Source organism: Puntigrus tetrazona, chromosome 8, assembly GCF_018831695.1.
Source record: "Puntigrus tetrazona isolate hp1 chromosome 8, ASM1883169v1, whole genome shotgun sequence".
NCBI classification, from domain to species: Eukaryota; Metazoa; Chordata; class Actinopteri; order Cypriniformes; family Cyprinidae; genus Puntigrus; species Puntigrus tetrazona.
In genome coordinates this window covers 9,914,354-9,933,310 of record NC_056706.1, presented here as the reverse complement: position 1 = coordinate 9,933,310, position 18,957 = coordinate 9,914,354, and the positions used below count along the sequence as shown (strand labels likewise).

The 18,957-nt window shown below is 39.0% G+C and overlaps 1 protein-coding gene across 3 annotated transcripts in view; it reads left to right on the top strand.

Moving 5' to 3' along the window:
- Positions 1 to 299: 299 nt before the first annotated feature.
- The window catches only part of rfx2 (regulatory factor X, 2 (influences HLA class II expression)), a 32,516-nt gene continuing 13,858 nt past the window's right edge, over positions 300 to 18,957 (top strand). For 2 of the 3 annotated variants that reach the window (XM_043246908.1, XM_043246907.1), the window contains exons 1-4: positions 300 to 490; positions 16,803 to 16,915; positions 17,714 to 17,803; positions 18,237 to 18,316. In XM_043246908.1, coding sequence (XP_043102843.1) covers positions 16,811 to 16,915; positions 17,714 to 17,803; positions 18,237 to 18,316 — 275 coding nt within the window. In that variant the 5' untranslated portion in view covers positions 300 to 490; positions 16,803 to 16,810. The remainder of the gene's footprint in view (positions 491 to 16,802; positions 16,916 to 17,713; positions 17,804 to 18,236; positions 18,317 to 18,957) is intronic. The other variant, XM_043246909.1, reaches the window with a different exon arrangement.

Here is an 18,957-nt window from a genome sequence, read left to right as displayed (position 1 = left end):
TACTTATATTAAAATATGTTATTCAGTGCACTATTCAAGTTTTTTTATTTTTTTTTTTTTACTTTTTTTTTTTTTAAATTAGCGAACCATGCAGAAAGACATGTAACCAAAGAACTTCTGGGTCGTTTTTTAGCACGTTTATCTGGCAGTTAACGCGGTAAAATGACAACTTTTTGGCGGCGAAGAGCAGAATGGAGGCGCGTTAGTGCGCCGCTCTCCGCGGGAATCAAACATTAACCGCTCTGCGTAGAACGCGTTAGGAGGGGCTCCAGGTTGGCCCCGCCCTCTTTCGCTTTTTAGCCCTTGACGTATGAGGAGGACGGTAGCAACAGTTGCCTCGAGACCCCCGCTCGCCATAGTGACTGTAGTCGTGGAGACAGTTACTTACCAACGGGAGCAACACTCAGCAACAGCAGCAGCAGCAGCAACTGGAGGAGAGAGAGAGGGAAAAGAACAGTAAAGCCAGGGCAGATCTAAGCAGAAGGCTGAGGTGAATATCTTTTTACTGCTTAGACAAATCAAAATGAATTGGATGTAAATTGAACGGGCCACGGAGGTTGAGTAATGTACATCTTAACGTGTTTTCACGCCCCGATCTCCTTCGCTGTCTATTAGTCACATTAGCAGGCTAGTTGGTTAGCTCATCTGCTTCGCTAACTTCACTCAGTTTGTTTTGAGATCGGTTAAACTAATTAGCGGAGAAATCCAAGTGCTGTGTTTTAAGCCGAATGCCATACATGTCGGGTATTGTGTCTGTAAGAGTGATATGTTAATCAGATGGGTGAAAATACAAGCTAACTGGCTAGCCAGTTACCGTAACTAGATAAACTTTCTTCAAAAGCCGCAACTGTTCGAGATCTGTCACAGGAGCAACTTAACCGCTTTGTTCCACCGTTTGCTTCAGGAATCGTTTAAATTCTCGTGGAAGTGTGTGAGTCTATTCGAAGATACTGATGTGGACCCGCCTGGTCCGGCTCGACTAACGAGCTCAAGTTAAATGTCTTTAATTGTAAGGAAAGCGTGTGGTTTTTAGTTGTCATGTTTCTTCGAGTCGGGAAGCTTTAGGTTTGGACGCATCAACAGGTTGCTGAAGTCGGTCTGAAGAGCGGTGCCCGATAAAAGTGATGCATTTCGGTTTATACGATAACACTGACTTTACAAAGTGTTCGCACGTTATTTTAGATGTTCGCGCGAGTTATTAGATGCAAATATATTTCCCCAGTTTTGAAGGAAATTGAATTAGGCTTCGTGCCGTCCGGTTCAAATCTGATTCTCTTTATCTGCGCTAATGTGTTTTGCTGGCTGCTGTTAAAGGGTCAGTGTTCGAATGTATTGAGTTATTTAGAAACACAACAAAATGCGATTATATACAAAACCGTCTTCAGTACAGCGTTTGAAAACGGACAAGTCATTCTGATTTAGTAGGTCCTGCATCTGCCTGCAGAAGGAAAAAAAACACGAAATGAACATTTTTGGAAAATATTTGTCACTCGTGATGCTGTTTTATTGCTATTTCATTAAAAATAAAAAGTCATTTTTTAAGTCATTATATTTTAAAGCATTACTAATATTTGAGACGACTACAAACATCAACTCATTTGTGAACACCAGGTTGGTGTGGTTCGGGTTGTCAACCTGCAGGAAGTCTTTTCATTGTGTTGTTGTCATGTGACGAGAACCACAAACCACAAAGAGGACCCCTTTAGACCCTAATGACCCTGTGTAAAAGTCATGTAAAATGCATGTCCAGTAACTTTATGAAAATCTCTCTCTCTCTCTCTCTCTCTCTCTCTCTCTCTCTCTCTCTCTCTCTCTCTCTCTCTCTCTCTCTCTCTCTCTATTTTTTTTCTTTACATATAATTTTACATTTTTTAAATAGCATAAAACAAATAATCAATGCAGTTTATAATTGATTGTCTTATGCTTCATAAGCTCACATTATGATATTAAAAATAAATACATTTCACTGCTTTACAATGCATTTTAAAATATGCTCTAAATACGTATTAAAAATTAAAGTTTTGACCCTTCATTTGCTGCTTCTTCAGGATTATTGTTCCAAAACTATCTTGTGAACTTTTCTTCTTTCATTTACGAGCATATATGTATTTTCTCCACCTTTTAAATATTGCGTGCAGGTTGAACTGAGTGTCGGTGATGTGAAACACCGTACTGTTAATTGCGAGCAAATGAGATATGTATTTGCATTATCCTCATAATTAGATCAGGGGTGGCTGTTGATGCTAACAGGTTGACAACAGCTTGACTGTGCTCGTCCAAAGCTGCTGTAATTTTTCTAGAGTTGCATCGTGTCGCCGTGGCGATGTTACACCTGCTCAGCAGAGAGCCTGGTAATGAGCCCTCTTCATGACAATAGCATGCGGTCCAGGTGTCGCCCCTCATTGGGCCGTGCTTCTCTATTGATCTCTCTCTTTAGCCAAGAGTGTCTGTGCCACTGAAAGCGCAGCTGATAATGAGGGTAATTGGCATAGAGAGAGAGAAGCATGTCCTGATGCAACACACAGATCATGTTGGCCGGACCCTTCCTCACTAGCTATGACATATCATGCTTGGATAGTTTAGATTATTCCACCCTTTCTGTTTCTGCAGCAGCGGTTTGAGGATGTTTGAGATGAGGCGTTTTCACTTGTCAGAGTGGGAGTGTGTTTGTCGCTGTGTGACGGGTCCCTCCTGAGCTCAGCTGAAGTGGGTGAGCAGTAGAGCTCACATCAGCCGCCGACGTGTCTGTCAGGTGCTTCACTGAGCTCTGAAATCCTCCCCGAACGCATCTTCACTACGCGACATCTCCAAAGCTCTAAGATCCAGTTTCTGTAATGAAATATGTTGTTACAGGTGCATGTCCAGGCTGGAGGAGAAATGAATGATTCATGCAATTGAAGTTAATTATTGATGGGGCCAATCGCTGCTTCCTGGGCTGTGTGATGTCCAGTTAGCTTGTTTTTGTGGGGCTTGGTTTGCATGCTACGCTCCTACAACCCAGACCTGGCCTTGTTTGAGTGTGGGACGGTAGCCTACACTTTGTTCTCGACACGACTGATTCCACCAATCGGGAATCGCGCAATTTTATTGTTTAAATGGAAATTTGCATATGCTTCTGTTCTCTGAAATGCTATTGCCAGGACTGTTTTAACCCAGTTGGCGAATTTGGATGCAACCCAGGGCCCAGAGCACTAGGGGGCCCTTGTAACAGGAGGTGTGTAATTTCTGTGCCTCTAAATGGAATATAAAAAAAAACATTATGATTTCCAAACAGGTTTCCATAACACCCATCTGTTATCGTTCAGGTAGATTGTCCTGTCCCAAATTAACACCACTGGCTCAGCCGCTGTCAATTTAATTCAAAGAAATCAATACTTTCATCCAGCAAGGACACATTACATTTTAAACTGATCAAAAGTGAGAGACATTAAAGACATTAGTAAAAAAAAAAATATCTTCGAAGAAAAACATCAAAGCTTTCACAAAAGTAGTAAGCATCACAGCTGTTTTCAGCATTGATAATACAAATTTAAACATGTTAAAATAAAACAATTTTTATAGTAATACAATAATTAAATATTAAATAATAAATAGTAATAATATTTAAAGTTTTTATTTTTTAATCAAATGCAGTTCTGTTGAGAATAAGACACATAAGAGCATTAGAAAAATCATGAACTCCTCAAACAATAACAATAGCGTAAATTGACATAAAGCTTTAGTTAATGCAAACCTGCTTTTTAGAAGAGCAGAGGTCTTTTGAAAGTGCTTAGTGATATTTAATTTTAGATCACTGCTTAACTGTTTCTATGGTTGTAGTATGAATGCATGATACATTTAATTTTAATCGAGTGGGCTATTATGCATGCTTGCTTTGTGTAGCATACATACTGTACTTTCAAGGCCCGATTTTTTTTCATTTGCGAGTTTGCTGTTCTTTTTGCTGACTCTTTCATCATGGCGAGCGTGGTCTACCTGCTGAACGGGTAGGCAAATTTAAGAAGAGTAGCTCATGAATATTAATTAGTTAATGTCAATGCTGCTTAATCTTAGCTGTGCTTTGTCACGTGATCTATTTAATATTAACTGGCCAAACATTAGCTCCGGGTCCCAAGGAGGCTCATGCTCACAAAATCTAAAATTTAATCATGCTGAAATTAATATTTGGCAAAGTTTCACCTCCAAAACAGTTCCTCAGTATACCACAGATGTGCGAGTAATTATATATCACTAGTCTTGTAATGCACATGTGAGGAACAGATTAGCTGTAAACCTGTGGGCAAATTCAAAACCATTTGTTCACTTGTTTTGACAAAGCCCCGTAATGCAGTGTAGTCCAAATCAAGCTTTTAATTTGGTTACACACCCACCGCAAAGAAAAATAAAGGAATGGGAATGGAATTCCGTGCAACCCAGATCCAAGCAGCTGTTATGTTTACATGGCAACTTGATACACAAATACTGCCTGGGTTATGGAAAGAGAGGGGCTGGGCTGGGGGTGCCGTGTTATTCTTTCAAAAGTCAGTGGTTTTTAATCAGCTCTCTTCACTCCATGTTTGTGGTGATGGACAAGCGCAGTTTAAGCTTGCAAAGCAGGTGAAGAAGGGCCAAAGGAGAACAGAGAGGAAATGCAGGTACGGTATCACTTTTAGCCAAGTGACTCACCTAAACGCCATGGTATTACTCAAGATATGACAGATTTTTTTTTTTCACGTTTCTGGTGAAGCGTCAGTACCGGCAGGTGTTTATGAACTACAAGTCAAGTCACTTTTATTTATGCAGCGCTTGTCTCAAAGCGGTTTCACCGTAATGAACAGGAAAATAACAGAATCAAACTTCATCAAATATGAGATCAATTCAAATTTGGCTATAGTAAGTTGTTATTATTCTGCTCAAGTCAGTTCGGTGTCGATTCAGTTCAAAATAGGCAAAACTAATCAATTATGGAATCATTTTTACTTCAGCTTTAAGCAACTCTATAGCAGACAGTACTGCACCAGATCTATTTTTATTCTCAAATTGATGATATTGCTGAACATTATGTGACCCCATCTCTATAAGTTGAAAAAACTACCGTATAGAAATCTGTAGTCTATAGCACTTATTGACAAGCATAACATGCATCGCATTCTTTCTTCTGTGTATCTAAAAAAAAGACATTTTTTTGGAAGCCATCCCACTGGCTTCCTTAAACATTCTTCAAAATATCTTTTTATATGCTCTCAAGCAACGAAGCAGCACAGGTTCAGAACAACATTATTAATGACAGAATTTCCATTTTTGCTATAACTGTCCTCGGTGTGTGACATTTTCTAACTAAATCTGTACACACACAGATTTGCATGTCCAATGAATAACTAAGTTAAATCACGTTCGTCTGTCAGTGCCCATGTTTGTGTCCTGCGCCCGGGTCAGAGTTCACCTCCAGTCATCTGCCATCGTGGAGACTTTATGATTGTTGTAGCAGCATCTACTGTAACCTTATACAACACTGAGCTTTTAATGGACTATAGTAGAGCGCGGCTCTCAAGCAGACAGCTGCAGTGGTCCCCTGTGAAAGGTATTTGTGCGTGTGCACCGATGCACCATGGGGGGAAGGGTGTCGCAAGGGGTGGCAGATGACCAGATACAGCTCTCCTGTGTGTGTGTATGTGCGCATGATTAAGCCTGTGCTGTATTTAGCCCGTGTGGAAGAAGCTCGGCCCGGAGCGGAGCCCTGATGTACCCACCCGGCAGCTGCCCTTGCGCTGTGAGGGTGGCATAATACTTGGATCAAAAGCATTAATAAATGATACAAAACACGCTGAATAAGCTGATCTGAGTCCAACTGTGCATACGTTGTTTTGGCACTGCCAAAAGTGTGTTTAGAAATCAGGATTCAGGCCGTCCTGGCAGCGTGTTGATGACTGAAAACTTTCACGTCTCCATAGATATCATTATCGTGTTTTGTTATTGTGTTTATATGGCTGTAATTATGTCTTTAGCTTATCTCTCACACTAACGTGGCAGAAATGACTTCCTGCTATAACTTTACACAAAACTGACAGGTTGACATGGAGCCAGGAAGATTTCATTCGATAATTGCGTACAAATTGTTATTTTAGCTCTGTTGTTATTGTCATAAATCGGCTTAGGGATTTAAACAAGCTCCTAACTCTTAGTATTGAATTTTGATTCGCAGCTCAACCCGCACAAACATTTGTGCTACAGAAATGAATGATGGGTCAAATCCTGCAGCTTGCTGAGGAGATTTGGTCTATTACTATTTAATTATCAAAGCAATCAGACCCCTCTCTCTCTCTCTCTGGTAGAACACTGGATAACTTTCCTTTTAGTAAATACAGTGTTAGGTAACATTGTTCACAAGCTGTTTTATTGGCAACCCTGAACAGGTGATTCATAAGGTCAAACAGAACCTGCTTAACGTTGCTATTTTTTTAAGTGAGATTGCATTAATGTGTTATTGCGTTAACTTCACCAGCCCCAAATTGTGACAGTTTACCCAAATGCAAGTTGTAGCCTGATTTGTTTTTCCTTCCCCTTTTGTATGGCAGGATATAATCTGCCCTGATCAGTATATCAGATGATTGCTTTTATTAGGTGATACCAGTTATTATGCATTGGTGGTAAAAATAAATCACAGCTTTTGCCTTTTTATTAGGCAGAAAAATAACAGATTAAAATTTTGGTGTTAAGAGGAAAAATGAAAATTGTGTCATTGCTCACTCTCGTGTCATTACAAATCCATAAAAGGGATTTGTTTGTACATCTTTGGAACGCAAATTAAAATTGTATTTTTATAATAAAATCTGAGAGGTTTCTGACCCTGCCTATAGACAGCACTGCAGCTTACCACTTTCGTTATTAAAATAGTCCACTTAACATCGGCAGTTCAACCTTAATTTTTGAAGCTGCAAATAATTTTCTCTATTTATTCTTAGCGCACACTTGTCTGCTGTTTTAAATTCTCAATATCGTTATAGCAGGATGGATTCTGATTGGCCTCCAACGTTTGTATTGTTTATTAGCTGAAAACAATCCTTATGAAAGTGATTCTAATAAAGTTGTTCCTCGTGCCTGTGTAATTATAGCTGTGGTGTGGACTTCTGAGATTTTTAGAACTATATCTTTATCAAAATATCATATTTTGTGTTTCGAAGATGAACAAAGGTTATGGGTTTGAAAGGACAGGTCGGTGAGTAATAGATGACAGAATTAGTATTTTTGAGTGAACTATCCCTTTAATTTTGACAACCTCTATCTTGAACAGTTCTGTGTAACAGAAAGGCAAGCGCTGTAATACCTTTTAATATATTGTCTACAAAGAAAATACACAAGTTTTTGAACATGTATTAGGCATTTCATTCTACAAAACCTTGCAAACTCAATACTCATACTTTGCAATAATGTTTGTTGTATACTATAATTATTTATATAAATTTTGCTATATCGTTTAAATAGGCCACCCAGCTTTCTAATGCAATGGCACTGGCCATCCAAAAATCCCAATATTACAATATCATAAAGACAGTCTCCTTTGAGACAGGCCAGCAGGCAGTGACCCAGAACGCCCTAGCGACCTAGCATCATGCTAAAAGTCAATCAAAAAAAACTTAGCAACCGCATAGCAACAATCTGGCATTCACTCACAACAATGCCTGCAATGCTCACACCACTCAAATTTCTTTCAGAAAATTACTTTTGACTCTAATATTTCACATAGTTCTTAGAGCTATGTTACTTCAGCCAATCCATTTGATGAACAGATAAGTCAAGTGCACTGATCCCTCTGATTTTCTTTGGGGAAAAAAAGGGAAACGGGTAACTTGGCTGTGAGATGTCTGAGCAGCAGGCTGAGACTTGTCTGAGACTGAAATGTGTGGCTCACAAGAGCCTCTCCCTCAGCGTTCAAACCCCCCCCACCCGTTCGTCTCAAACCGCTCCTCGTCGGAGCGTTCTTTACATTCCACCTGCTTTGTATCGTAGCGCCACAACTGCTAATTAAATTTCCTGCCACAAACAGCACACTGGGCTGTGACATTTGCATCACAATGGCCTCCTCTCTCTTGCCTTCTCTCATAGTCTGGAGACATGGACAGTCCCTCTAATGTCCTCTGTTTTTACTGTTGCATATTATACGACTGGTGTGTTCCTGTTCATTTTCCAGTTTTCTTGTTGGTAGCCCTTGATGTTCTTTTTACAGAACATCAGTCTTGAAACCAAATATTTACTTTATATAGTTTAAGCAGAAAAAGCCTTGATTTAGAACATACTCAATTTCTGTCTTCTGTTTTGTTTAATATCCTTCACTGCGAGGCTTGGCACACTTTATAGTGTCAGACTCCATTCATCCTCTTGTTCATCCTGTAGCGGTTCACTCCGGTACACTCAGATCCTCTGAAAAAAGAGCATTTATTCAGGACTTTCCCTCCACCAAGGCTAACATCTCTGTAGTTATCACGCCTGTGTGCAGATGAGCACTTCAGCCTTCCCATTCATGTCTCTCTGTGCACCTGAATAGAAGCAGAGGAAGAGCTTGTTGATTCTGTGAGGGCTGAACCCTGTTTGACTCCACCGTTGCCCTCTGTGCTATCAGTCTATTGTATGCAGAACTTGTCAAACAGTCGTTCTGCCCACTTTCCCCCCGATCAGCCCAGGCCAGAGTCTCTTGTGAAAGGTCAAATCAACTTCAACGGAGCCTGGTTGTTCCTTTTTTGTTTATTAAAAAATGTACACAATGTCCAACTATTCAGAAGTTCTCATAAATCACAAAAAGTGCCACAGTTATTTACACGACTGCAATGAACAGTTTATCAGAGCAGAAAAATTTACTCTATTCACCTAATATTTATTTTAATTAGCTGTAATGACACAGTTGAATTATTCAGAGGACTGTGATATCTTGACTATCACTTTTTTACTTAAATATCACTTTTACATAGAATGGCCATAAACAGAACACACCTATCATTGTTTAGTGTACCCATGTGAATCAGATGCTCGTAAACAGTCGGATATCATTCTTGAACATGGGTGTGTGAAATTGTAGATAAGCAGTAGTACTTTACACATTGACTGATATTGCCTTTCATGACTGAAAACCTATACTTGATTGACACATTTTTGGGATTTTGATTTTGTTATTGGATTACAACATTAAAGCCATGGCATTCATTTTTTTACATTTTATTAATAGAAATTATTATTATTAGTGGAAAAAATGTACAATAACAAAGCAACTGTTTGTAAACATTTTAAACTAAATCTGGCCGTTATCTGTCTGACAGATATTAAATGAATTGGTTCATTTTCAGAATAAAAATGTTTGAAATTAAAAAAAAAAACCATTTGGTTATAATATGTTCTTAGCCTGAAAGATTTGGTGCACACAGTCCAGATAAACCATCTGACATTTACGTGACTTATTGAATTACATAAAGTGATACTTGGGCATGATGTTTGATGAGCTCAGAACGTGTCTTGTGTTGAAAAGTCTTAACAGATGCAGCAAAATAAATTTTAATGCAGTCTCGTGTGTCTAGACAGTGAGTGTCTGTTTGGTGGTAATGGCTGACTATAAATCAGGAAGTTTAAACGCGTGCAAGCTTTTCATGTACAGCTGTAGAGATCGCCACACTGGCTCATAATATCTTGAAGGGCGTGTGATAATCCAGTTGTTGTTGAAATGGAATCAAGTCAATCAGAATAGGTATGGAGTAAAGGCCATGTTGTTCTTACAGATTATCAAAAGATCCGTCTGTGTGACTGTGAAATCCAAGCATTGAGGTACAGACGTAATGTGGAGACAATGTGGTGTGACAGAATCACTTAAGGAAGTTTCTGTCTTCTTTCCCTCTTAAATATATTGGCTACTGTTGACCTGATGCCATTTGGCATTTAGCATTGGTAGTCTGGTAGTCTTATTAATAAGAAATGGCACTGTTCGTTTACTGCATTTAAAAGCAATGTATATTAAAGCAGATTGTGCATTTAATAGTGATTAAGCGTCTTGTTTGCCAGCCAGAACTTGTTGCACTGTTGCAATATAAAGCCCGCAGCAGAAACTCGGCTGGCTGGAATCTCTTACGTTTCTGAAAAACTCATCCCCGAACAGCTTTCCTGCATGTGTCACTGGGTGTAGTTACCAGGATGTATATTTTTGCACCCCAAACAGACACCTGCTGTGAGAGATTTCTTTTTCGCAGCACGATCCTCTGTTTTTATATCGCTATGGGCAACAAGGTGGTGTGACAACAAAAACTGGAGTGGAGTTCCACCATTTTGTCATCACTATTATAAAAACGGATAGAAAGGGCAATTATCACTATGGAACCAGACACGTTTAACAGTCTTCTCCTTCTTCACCTTCTCATAGTCTTTGTTCCAAAGGTAAGCTTTCTCTTTTACGACGGCCCCCCCCCCACCCCCTCCTTTCGGAATCATCCTCAGCTCCGGGTTGGGGGTGGTGCGGAAATCTGGAAAGGGTTACTGGGGGAGGAGGAGGAGGAGGGGAAAGGAGGGGATTGTAGAGTTGTAAGTGTGAACAAACGGTCTCCATGGCAACGCTCGACCGATTCTCCCTTGGCTGCAGAGCCCTTTGCTTTTGGTGTGCTGGCGACGGATGGACTAGGGTTGTGTCGGCAATTGAAGATTGAGGGTTTGGCGTATGTGCCTGTTTTAGGGGGGTTAGAATCAAGGAGCATAAAACCTGCAAGTTGTTTTTTTTTGTTTAGGTTTTTTTTTTTGTTTTTGAGGGGACCCAGCTGTCCACTTAAACTGTCCACTTCCTCAGCAAACCTTAATCTCAGTGAATCAGTCATTAGATATTGAAATAGGTCTGAGAGCACTTGCACAAATGAACAGCAATTTATTAAAAAAATTATTTATTTTCAGAAATGACATATATATATATATTATTATTTTTATTTATTTATATATATATATATATTTTTTTACCAAATACTGTGATTTTCATTAATTTTTTTTCTGGTATGGTTTCATTAAATTGCAATACAACAAAGCATCTGTAATCAATCAATCAATTTCAGTAAATTTATAAATTCTAGTAAATATATTTTTGCATATATTTATGTTTATTATTAGTAATAATGCTGTGATTATTGTGACACAGCAAGTAATATTTTTTTGTCACCGTTTCTTCAAGTAAAACCAAACGTTTATTTTAACAAGTGGCTCTGAAAACAGTTTCTGATCTCATATTATAGGACAATAGATTTTCTCAAAGAAAATGCTCATGAAGTGATTTAGAGCAGTTCTAGAGATTAAGTTTGTGTTTATGTACCCATGTATTGAGGATACTAGGTCCATATCATGTTTTGATTTAACTGCTGAACTACTCTTGATTTTTTTTTTTTTTTTTTTCTGTCACATTCCATTTTATACTTTAAAATTCAGTTTTATGACTGCATTCCATGATCTGTCCACAAAATCAGAGTGCCGTAGATAAGTCACATACATCATGCTTTTGGTTCAAGCTTCGTATTTGCAGTTTGGATGTATGATCTATATCATAAGCATTAGGAGCATTTGGTGTGTGTTTTTTCAAAGCTGCGTATCTGCAGTATCTGCAGAACATCAGCCCAGTCTGTTGGACACAGATGTCCAGTATAGACAGCCCTTTAATGGCAACAAGTGTCTCTGCTTTATTGCATGGCTGTTCGAAGCTTCCGGCGGGTCATAAAAGCAATCAGAGTGTATTTCCAAACTGCAAATCTGTCATGAACGTCTGGATTATTTAGTTGGAAAAGTAATTTGAGGCTTCGTTTACAAAGTGATTGTTGTATTTGGAGCGTGTAAGTGCAAGGATGACTTGTGGCGGCTTTTTCTTTTCTTCTCCTTTCTTTACTTTTTTTTTTGTCTTTCTGATGGCTTTAACATTCCCTGTCAGCATGCCATACCAGAGAAAGTTCTTATAAGTCCTGAAGTACAGCTTTCTGTAGATTTTTTGCTATAACGGCATATGTTTTTTCCCCTCACGACTCCCTGCCTCCGCTCCAGAGGGTCAGAGTAATAGCTTATGTATTTATTGTTCTAAGTTTCTGGTTAATGTGAGATAGAAGGATCACTTGGGGGATGGCATTGTTTGGTTTGGGAAGTATTCTGTTGGTTGCATAGCAACAGGCTCCTGGAAACGGGAGTGGACGGTGTTGCCACTAGCAACCGTTGTTGCTCTGCAAACAATGTGGGCCAGTGCAAACAAGAGCCAAGACTGTGGGCTCCTGTTTTTAATTGAACATCTGCATGTGCTTTGCCCTGATCGAGTGTTGTTTAAGTTCAATCTGTCTATGACAGATGTGTCTAAACCCTCTTCTCAACACTCACCTCAATCACAGGTATCACTTTATGTTTTCCTTGTCATTTAGGCCTGGTTTATTGCCAGCGTACTTCCAGGATAGGATTTGGCTCTCCGTCTCTTTGCACTCAGGTTAATGAGAACAGAAGGAAATGGCTGCAATGTTGTGGTGGTCTTTAATAGCTCATTTGTGTTCGGCTGAGGTGAGCGCTTGTGTCGTGCAGCGGGGAGTCTCTGCTCTACTGTAATAAACCAGAAGCCTATTGAGGACGGGCCTCTCTCACTCTTCACACCAAAGTGCCGGGGTGTTCCTGCTGTTTTCTGCTTTTGTGCGGCCCGTAGCTGCTGGTGGGGAATTTGTGTGGCTTTTAACCTTCTCTAGGAGCTTAGACAAGATTGACATGCACGACTAACTAGCTCGTTTCACTCTTTCTCAATATAATTAAAAAAGCTCCTCTAGATTAGTGGTTCGGGTAGGTTGTGATGCAAAAATAATTCACAGGTTCTGATTGGGTCACGGACAGCGAAGAATTCCAACTAACCATAGCTGTGTATATATATATATATATATATATACCAAAATAAATATTATGGAAAGCATTTTCTCCTGCCTTTTAAAAAATTATGTTTATTGACTCAAAGACCATGTATCCCAACTTTTGGTGGATTTCAAAGATTGAATTCAGCAGATACCAGCATGGTATCTTTTTTATTTATTTTTATTTATTTATTTATTTATTTATTTTTGTGTACAAGGTTGAACATGATTAATTCAGTTGATGTGCTATGATATGTTTTAGTTAAAAGAGTAGTTCACTTCCAGAATGAAAATTTGGTAATTAGTTTACCCCATTGTAATCTTTCTTCAGTTGAAAAGAAATAAGCATAATTTTTTGGGGGGGAAAACATGCCAAGAATTTTCTCTATAATGGACTTTAGGTCCAATCGCAAGGTCCAAAATGCGGTTTCAGTGCAGCTTCAAAGAGCTTCAAGCCAAGGAATAAGGGTCTTATTTAGTGAAATAATTTTCTTAAATAATTAAAACCACACATGGTACCTCTGCAATGCACGTGGGCATCAGATTGACAGATTGTTTCAATAGAGAAGAGAAATATTCCTCAACTGGAATCGCATAGAGCCCTTTAAAGCTGCATTTAAACTGCAATTTGGATCTTCAACCCATTGGCCACCATATGGAGAAAAATCCTGGAAGTTATTTCTTTTTGACTGAAGAAACAAAGACATAAACATCTTGGATGATGTGGAGGTGAGTAAATGATCAGGAAATTTAAATTCTGAAAGTGAACTTCTATTTTAAGGAGAAACTTTGTTGGGTCAGCACTGAAAATTTTGGGTCTTGAAAGAAAGCTATTTGCGAAGCACTGCTCAGTACACAGACTGACAGGCTGAAGTAGAACACCTGAAGGCACACAGCGAATGATCTCTCCCGCTCTCTGGGAATAATAGCAGTAGGCAGAATCGGCTCCAAAGATAACTGTGGTGAGGCCAGCCCAGGACGTATTTATAACCAATGCAACACCCCTCAAGCAAATTCCTTTCTTTTAAAAGATCTAAGCACACTCATACTATTTACTCTGAGAGTTTTGATGAAGCTTATGGGTGTTTTGACTCGTGATTTGCCTTACCAGTCTAGTTCAGGTGAGAGTTAGACAAAGTCCAGGGTTGAACCAAATAACTCCTTTTGACTGATAAAGCAAGATTGATTGTGGAAAGCATGATTGTGACCATCTACACGCATCTAACTGGTATAAACAAACTGAAAGACTTCCAGTTTGGTGATGACTGGTGTGATTACTCCCACACATAATCTGTGCTTGGAAGTCCACATATTTCCACAGAACTTGAACCCACGTCATTCATAAAAGTCTACCAAATACCGCCCTTTTGAGTTTTTTTTTTTTTTTTTTTTTTTTTGTTAATTTATCAATAAAATGCATAATCAGATTAGCTAAAATGACTGTTGTCATAGTCATAGTCATTTTTGGATCTGTATAGCAATATCTAGCCCTACTAAGGATTTCAACACTCAATCTTTGTCATCAGATGCAAGGTCTCCACAGTCAGAAAAAAATGCTAATTAGTAATGCACACACAAAAAAAAAAAATTCTACCAAAAACTTTAAATTTGAAAGTTAAATTTTTTTTTTAAAAAAGACGTTCAAAGTTTTAATTTAACTCAATTATTTGATTAATTCATCAAGAAATTTAATTTAATTAATCAAATGTATTTAATAATCAACAGTCAATATAATAATGGAGCTGTATAAACTTTCAGTGTCACATGGGGCAGTTAGTATTTTTTTTTTTATTATATAATATTTCTACTCCAATTTATTATTGAAAACAGGTTATTTTGAATTGCGTATTAAACGTTGAAAGCTAAAACTTTTTTATCTCAAAAGTAACGAAGCATAATGCTTATTGTGATTATTAGTAGGTACAATAATGTTTATTTATCAGAATTGGGAAGTGCTAGTTAAATGTCACCTTTTCAAAAATATTTTTTAATATGTTCAGAAGATGAAATGTTAGAGCACCAATAATTGTAATAAACAAATAGTAAATGTTTTTTTTCTAGTAATATGGTGCTCTATAAAATATCATTTAGTCATCACAAAATATAATGGAAGTGTTGGACACTACTGGTCAAAATGTGTAGGAACATCCAGTGTTGTAGAATCCCATTTTATTTGCAAAATCTTGGTTTAAAATCGTGGATTTTAATAGATTTTTAATGGATTTTCACAGTGTTGACTCTTTGTATAAAGAAGACTGTGTTTAAAACTGTGTTTAAAAAAAAAAAAAAAGACAGATACACCCAGAGATCATCTGAGTTCATGCTTTTTACTGAACTGACTCATCTTTTGTATTCATCACAATCCCTTTATTTTCTGAAAACGGGGATAGTGAATTTTTTCTCCAATTAATTTACCTTTGAATAGAGCTTCACACTTGAGAATTCATTATTTCTATATTACTGATCTCAGAAAACACAATTAGCTTTTATTCTTTATTCTTCTATTCCCAGAGGAAAACTTTAAGTGCCTGTAATTAGCATCCATTTTTTTTCCTGCAGATGAAATCATGCGAGTGAAGCGTATTGCTTCTCTTTTGCTCTATTTTCAACTTTAACAACAAACTGTCAGTCAAGGGCTCTCTCGAAGCGCACAAGCTCTCAGATAAACCTCCTCTGCTGTTTGTCAGTCACAATCAATGCAGGCACACATCGTAAACACTGTTCTGGACTTGTTGAGCGGACTGGTAAAGAGCTTATTTAGATGTACAGAGCTCGGCTCCCCCCTGTAGCTCTCGTTCCCCGTCTCTGAGTCTGTCTGTCTCTAGCGCTCCGAAAGTTCCTGTGTGTGAGCTTAAAAAAGAATAGCACAAGGGGAAGGGGGTGGTAGAGTTAGGGATGGTTGCCATGGATCCCTCACCATAGCAACCGACAAACGTTTACAAAGCATTGAGGAATTTCCTCATATCAGCTGTATTATTGGAGCCCCTAGAGACAGACTCTCATTCCAAACAACCGCTGGAGATCATCAGTATCCTAGTGGGGGGAACCAGCCTCATTGCCATTTTAGCATTTTTTTTTTTTCTTTCCCCGTTCTTTCTTTTTCTGATTGGGGGGGTATGTTGTTTTTCCGCCCCTCCACTTTTTCCAAAGTCCCCCTGCTCTCACCTCCTATTCTTTTCTTTTTTTTTTTCTGTAGGAGGCTGCTTGGTCTCCATTTGTCACTTTTTTCTACTCTTTCCTGTTGTTCTGTGCACCATCAACGGCTGTGAGAGTTTGGAGTTACATTGACAGTGGAAAACTCAAATCTTCACTTGAGCCCAATTCCCCGTCGACCCATCGGTTGTGATGGGATTGTTAATGTCTCCTTTGTTCTTCTCTCCATAATAGAGTTCAGAGGTGAGCGGCCTGCTGGGGATGCGGGTGACTCAGCCTGACTTGGCTAGGTTGAGCTCCTGGTCCTTTCGAGGAAGACAGTGTGAAAAGCTGCTTTGTATACCTCTTTTTCTGGCACATTTGCAGAGTTGTATTTCCGTGGGCCGCTCTTATCCTCTTCAGCAACCTGTTGGCACTCGGTTTGATTGTGACGTGTATCTTTACTAGTGGCTGGAATGAGCAGGGATCTCGTGACCGTAACATTATGTCGAGATGGCATTTCAGCATTGTTTTTCGTTGCTTCACAGTTTTTTTTTTAGTTTGTTCTGTTTTTAATCAAATGTAAATAATTCATCATAACATTCGTGTTACAGAATGTTTTATGAGCAGCATTACACGAAAATGCACACACAAATGCACACTTTGCAAACGCGCTTTTTGCAAAGATTTTGCAAAGATTTTGGCATGCTAATTTTGATGTTGCTTGCAGAGTGTTATAGTATGCAAATTGGGAAGCAACAATTGTTTTTCCTTTTTAATATTTTTCACTTCCTCTCTCTTTCTCTCTCGCACGCTCAGGAGAAACCATGCAGCGGTCAGAGGGCGGCTCAGAGTCGGCGTCCACTGTGGCGCTGAGAACCTCCACTTCGGCCCAGGCGCCGGTGGTTCAGCCCGTTCCCGCCTCGCAACAGGTAAGTAGGCTCAGTACGACCAGCTGCACAAAAGCAGCATAATTCAAATTAAGGACGCTCCTCCCACATGAGCTATTTAATATGAAAATCTGAGCTGCTTTAGCTCTTCTGTCATCGGACTGAATCTCTTTAAAGATGCTTTTCAATATGCACTGGATCCATCTGAAGCGATGAAAGATTTCTCCTCACCCACACCCTTCATCTGTCAAAGCCACTTGAAATGATTAGCAGCGACTTTGCGTGGTGCTGCTGAGGGAGATGTTGGGTTTGGATCAACCACACATCCAAAGAAACTGGTCTTTATGTAATTTCGGTTAATATTTTGAGTAGAGCATCGCATTTCCCTGGACAGCTGTAGAGGATTTGATGAAAACCAGCGCAGAATGAAATATAGACTCGTAGTATGTCACATTCGTGGTGCTTGCCGTTTGGATCAAAGACGACACTTTTATAAACAAAACTTTCCAGTGATCTTTCTCAAGATATAAAAATCTTCCACTGCGGTTTTTCTGCTTTTTTTTTTTTGTATAAAAGTGTGAAATTTGACACAACAAAGAAATGCCCCTGCTACCCGTCTTCCATTATTTGGACAGACAAATAGTCCCACCCCAAACTCACACCAATTGATTGAGACAAAAGTTTTGGAAATTGTCACCAAAATGGCTTACTTGGAGTTCTGTTTCCATATCAAATTGGGATTATGGCATTCGACAAATGAAAAAATTACGCACATGACCTTTTAAAGAGAAAAGGGTCTAATTTTTTACATTTGTGTGTGTGTGTGTCCCTCACCTGCAGCGTGTGTTAGTTCAGGCCACCGGCTCTTCCCAGAAGGGAGCTCAGGTGCAGCAGTTGCCAGTGCCTAGAGTGCAACAGGTCCCTCAGCAGGTACACACACACACACACACAGGACAGTCAATCAAGCCCTGCACGCTCACTGCACATCCTGAGGACCCACAACACCTCTGGCTTATCTTTTGCCTCTCTACATATCTCTTTCGCTCTCTCGTGACTGTCTTTGTCTTTCCATCACACTCTTTCTCTCCCAGCATACTGTCAGAACCCCGAAACGCAGACATGCTGCACTTTCACGCACGTCACGCTTGGGCTGTTGCGACTAAAATGTTAATAAGTAGTTTCCCGGCTTGACAGGGCGTCTCTGATTGTTGAGGTGAAGCTTTGTACTCACTGCCCCCTACTGCCTGCAGCCTGCATACAGCTGTTCATCTCATTTCCCTTACAGAATCTGTATGATCACATCTCAGAACTCATGCGGTGGATATTTAGCACCAGTCTGATTTGTACGTGTGTGTGTTTAAAGGTCCAGCAGGTTCAGCATGTGTACCAGTCCCAGGTGCAGTATGTGGAGGGAGCAGAAGCAGTCTACCCCAATGGCACAATGTAAGCCCCTATCAATATGTTAAACAAATCTGTCAAACCTGTTTTCACTTTGTGTTATTGAAGACATCCCATTGATGCTGAAGCATAATGTCATGGGTATTATTATACTGGTACTTTCCATACTTTTTTTATTTTATTTTTTTAAACAAAAATTGTGACATTCATTGAAATTAATGACACTGAATTAGTATAATATACTCAATAAGTCATTCAAAATATTGGACTCTCTTTTTTTTTTTTTTTTTTTTTTTTTTTTGTGGAAATGCAAGTAAGTACCGCCATACTGTTTTATGTGACGTTTATTTCTAGAAAAGGTCATTGCCCATTAAGTCTAAAATTTTTGCATGTTAAAAGATAAATACGACCTCACGTTGTCATTCACATTTCCACACTGCCAAAACAAATCCCAAAAAATGCATATGAAAATTCCAGACTCACTGTGCAATGGCCTTTATACACAAAAGAAGGGAAAAGGGTTGAAAAAAAGATATTAATACAAATATCTTTTTTTCCAAGGTTAACCACTTTTCTCTAACAACTTGAGCTTAATAAAAAGGAAATTAATTGTCTTTTTTCAAGAGTGATTCAGGCCCCATTTTTGGAAAATGCTTGTTTTACTTGTTTATTATGTAGTAAAATAA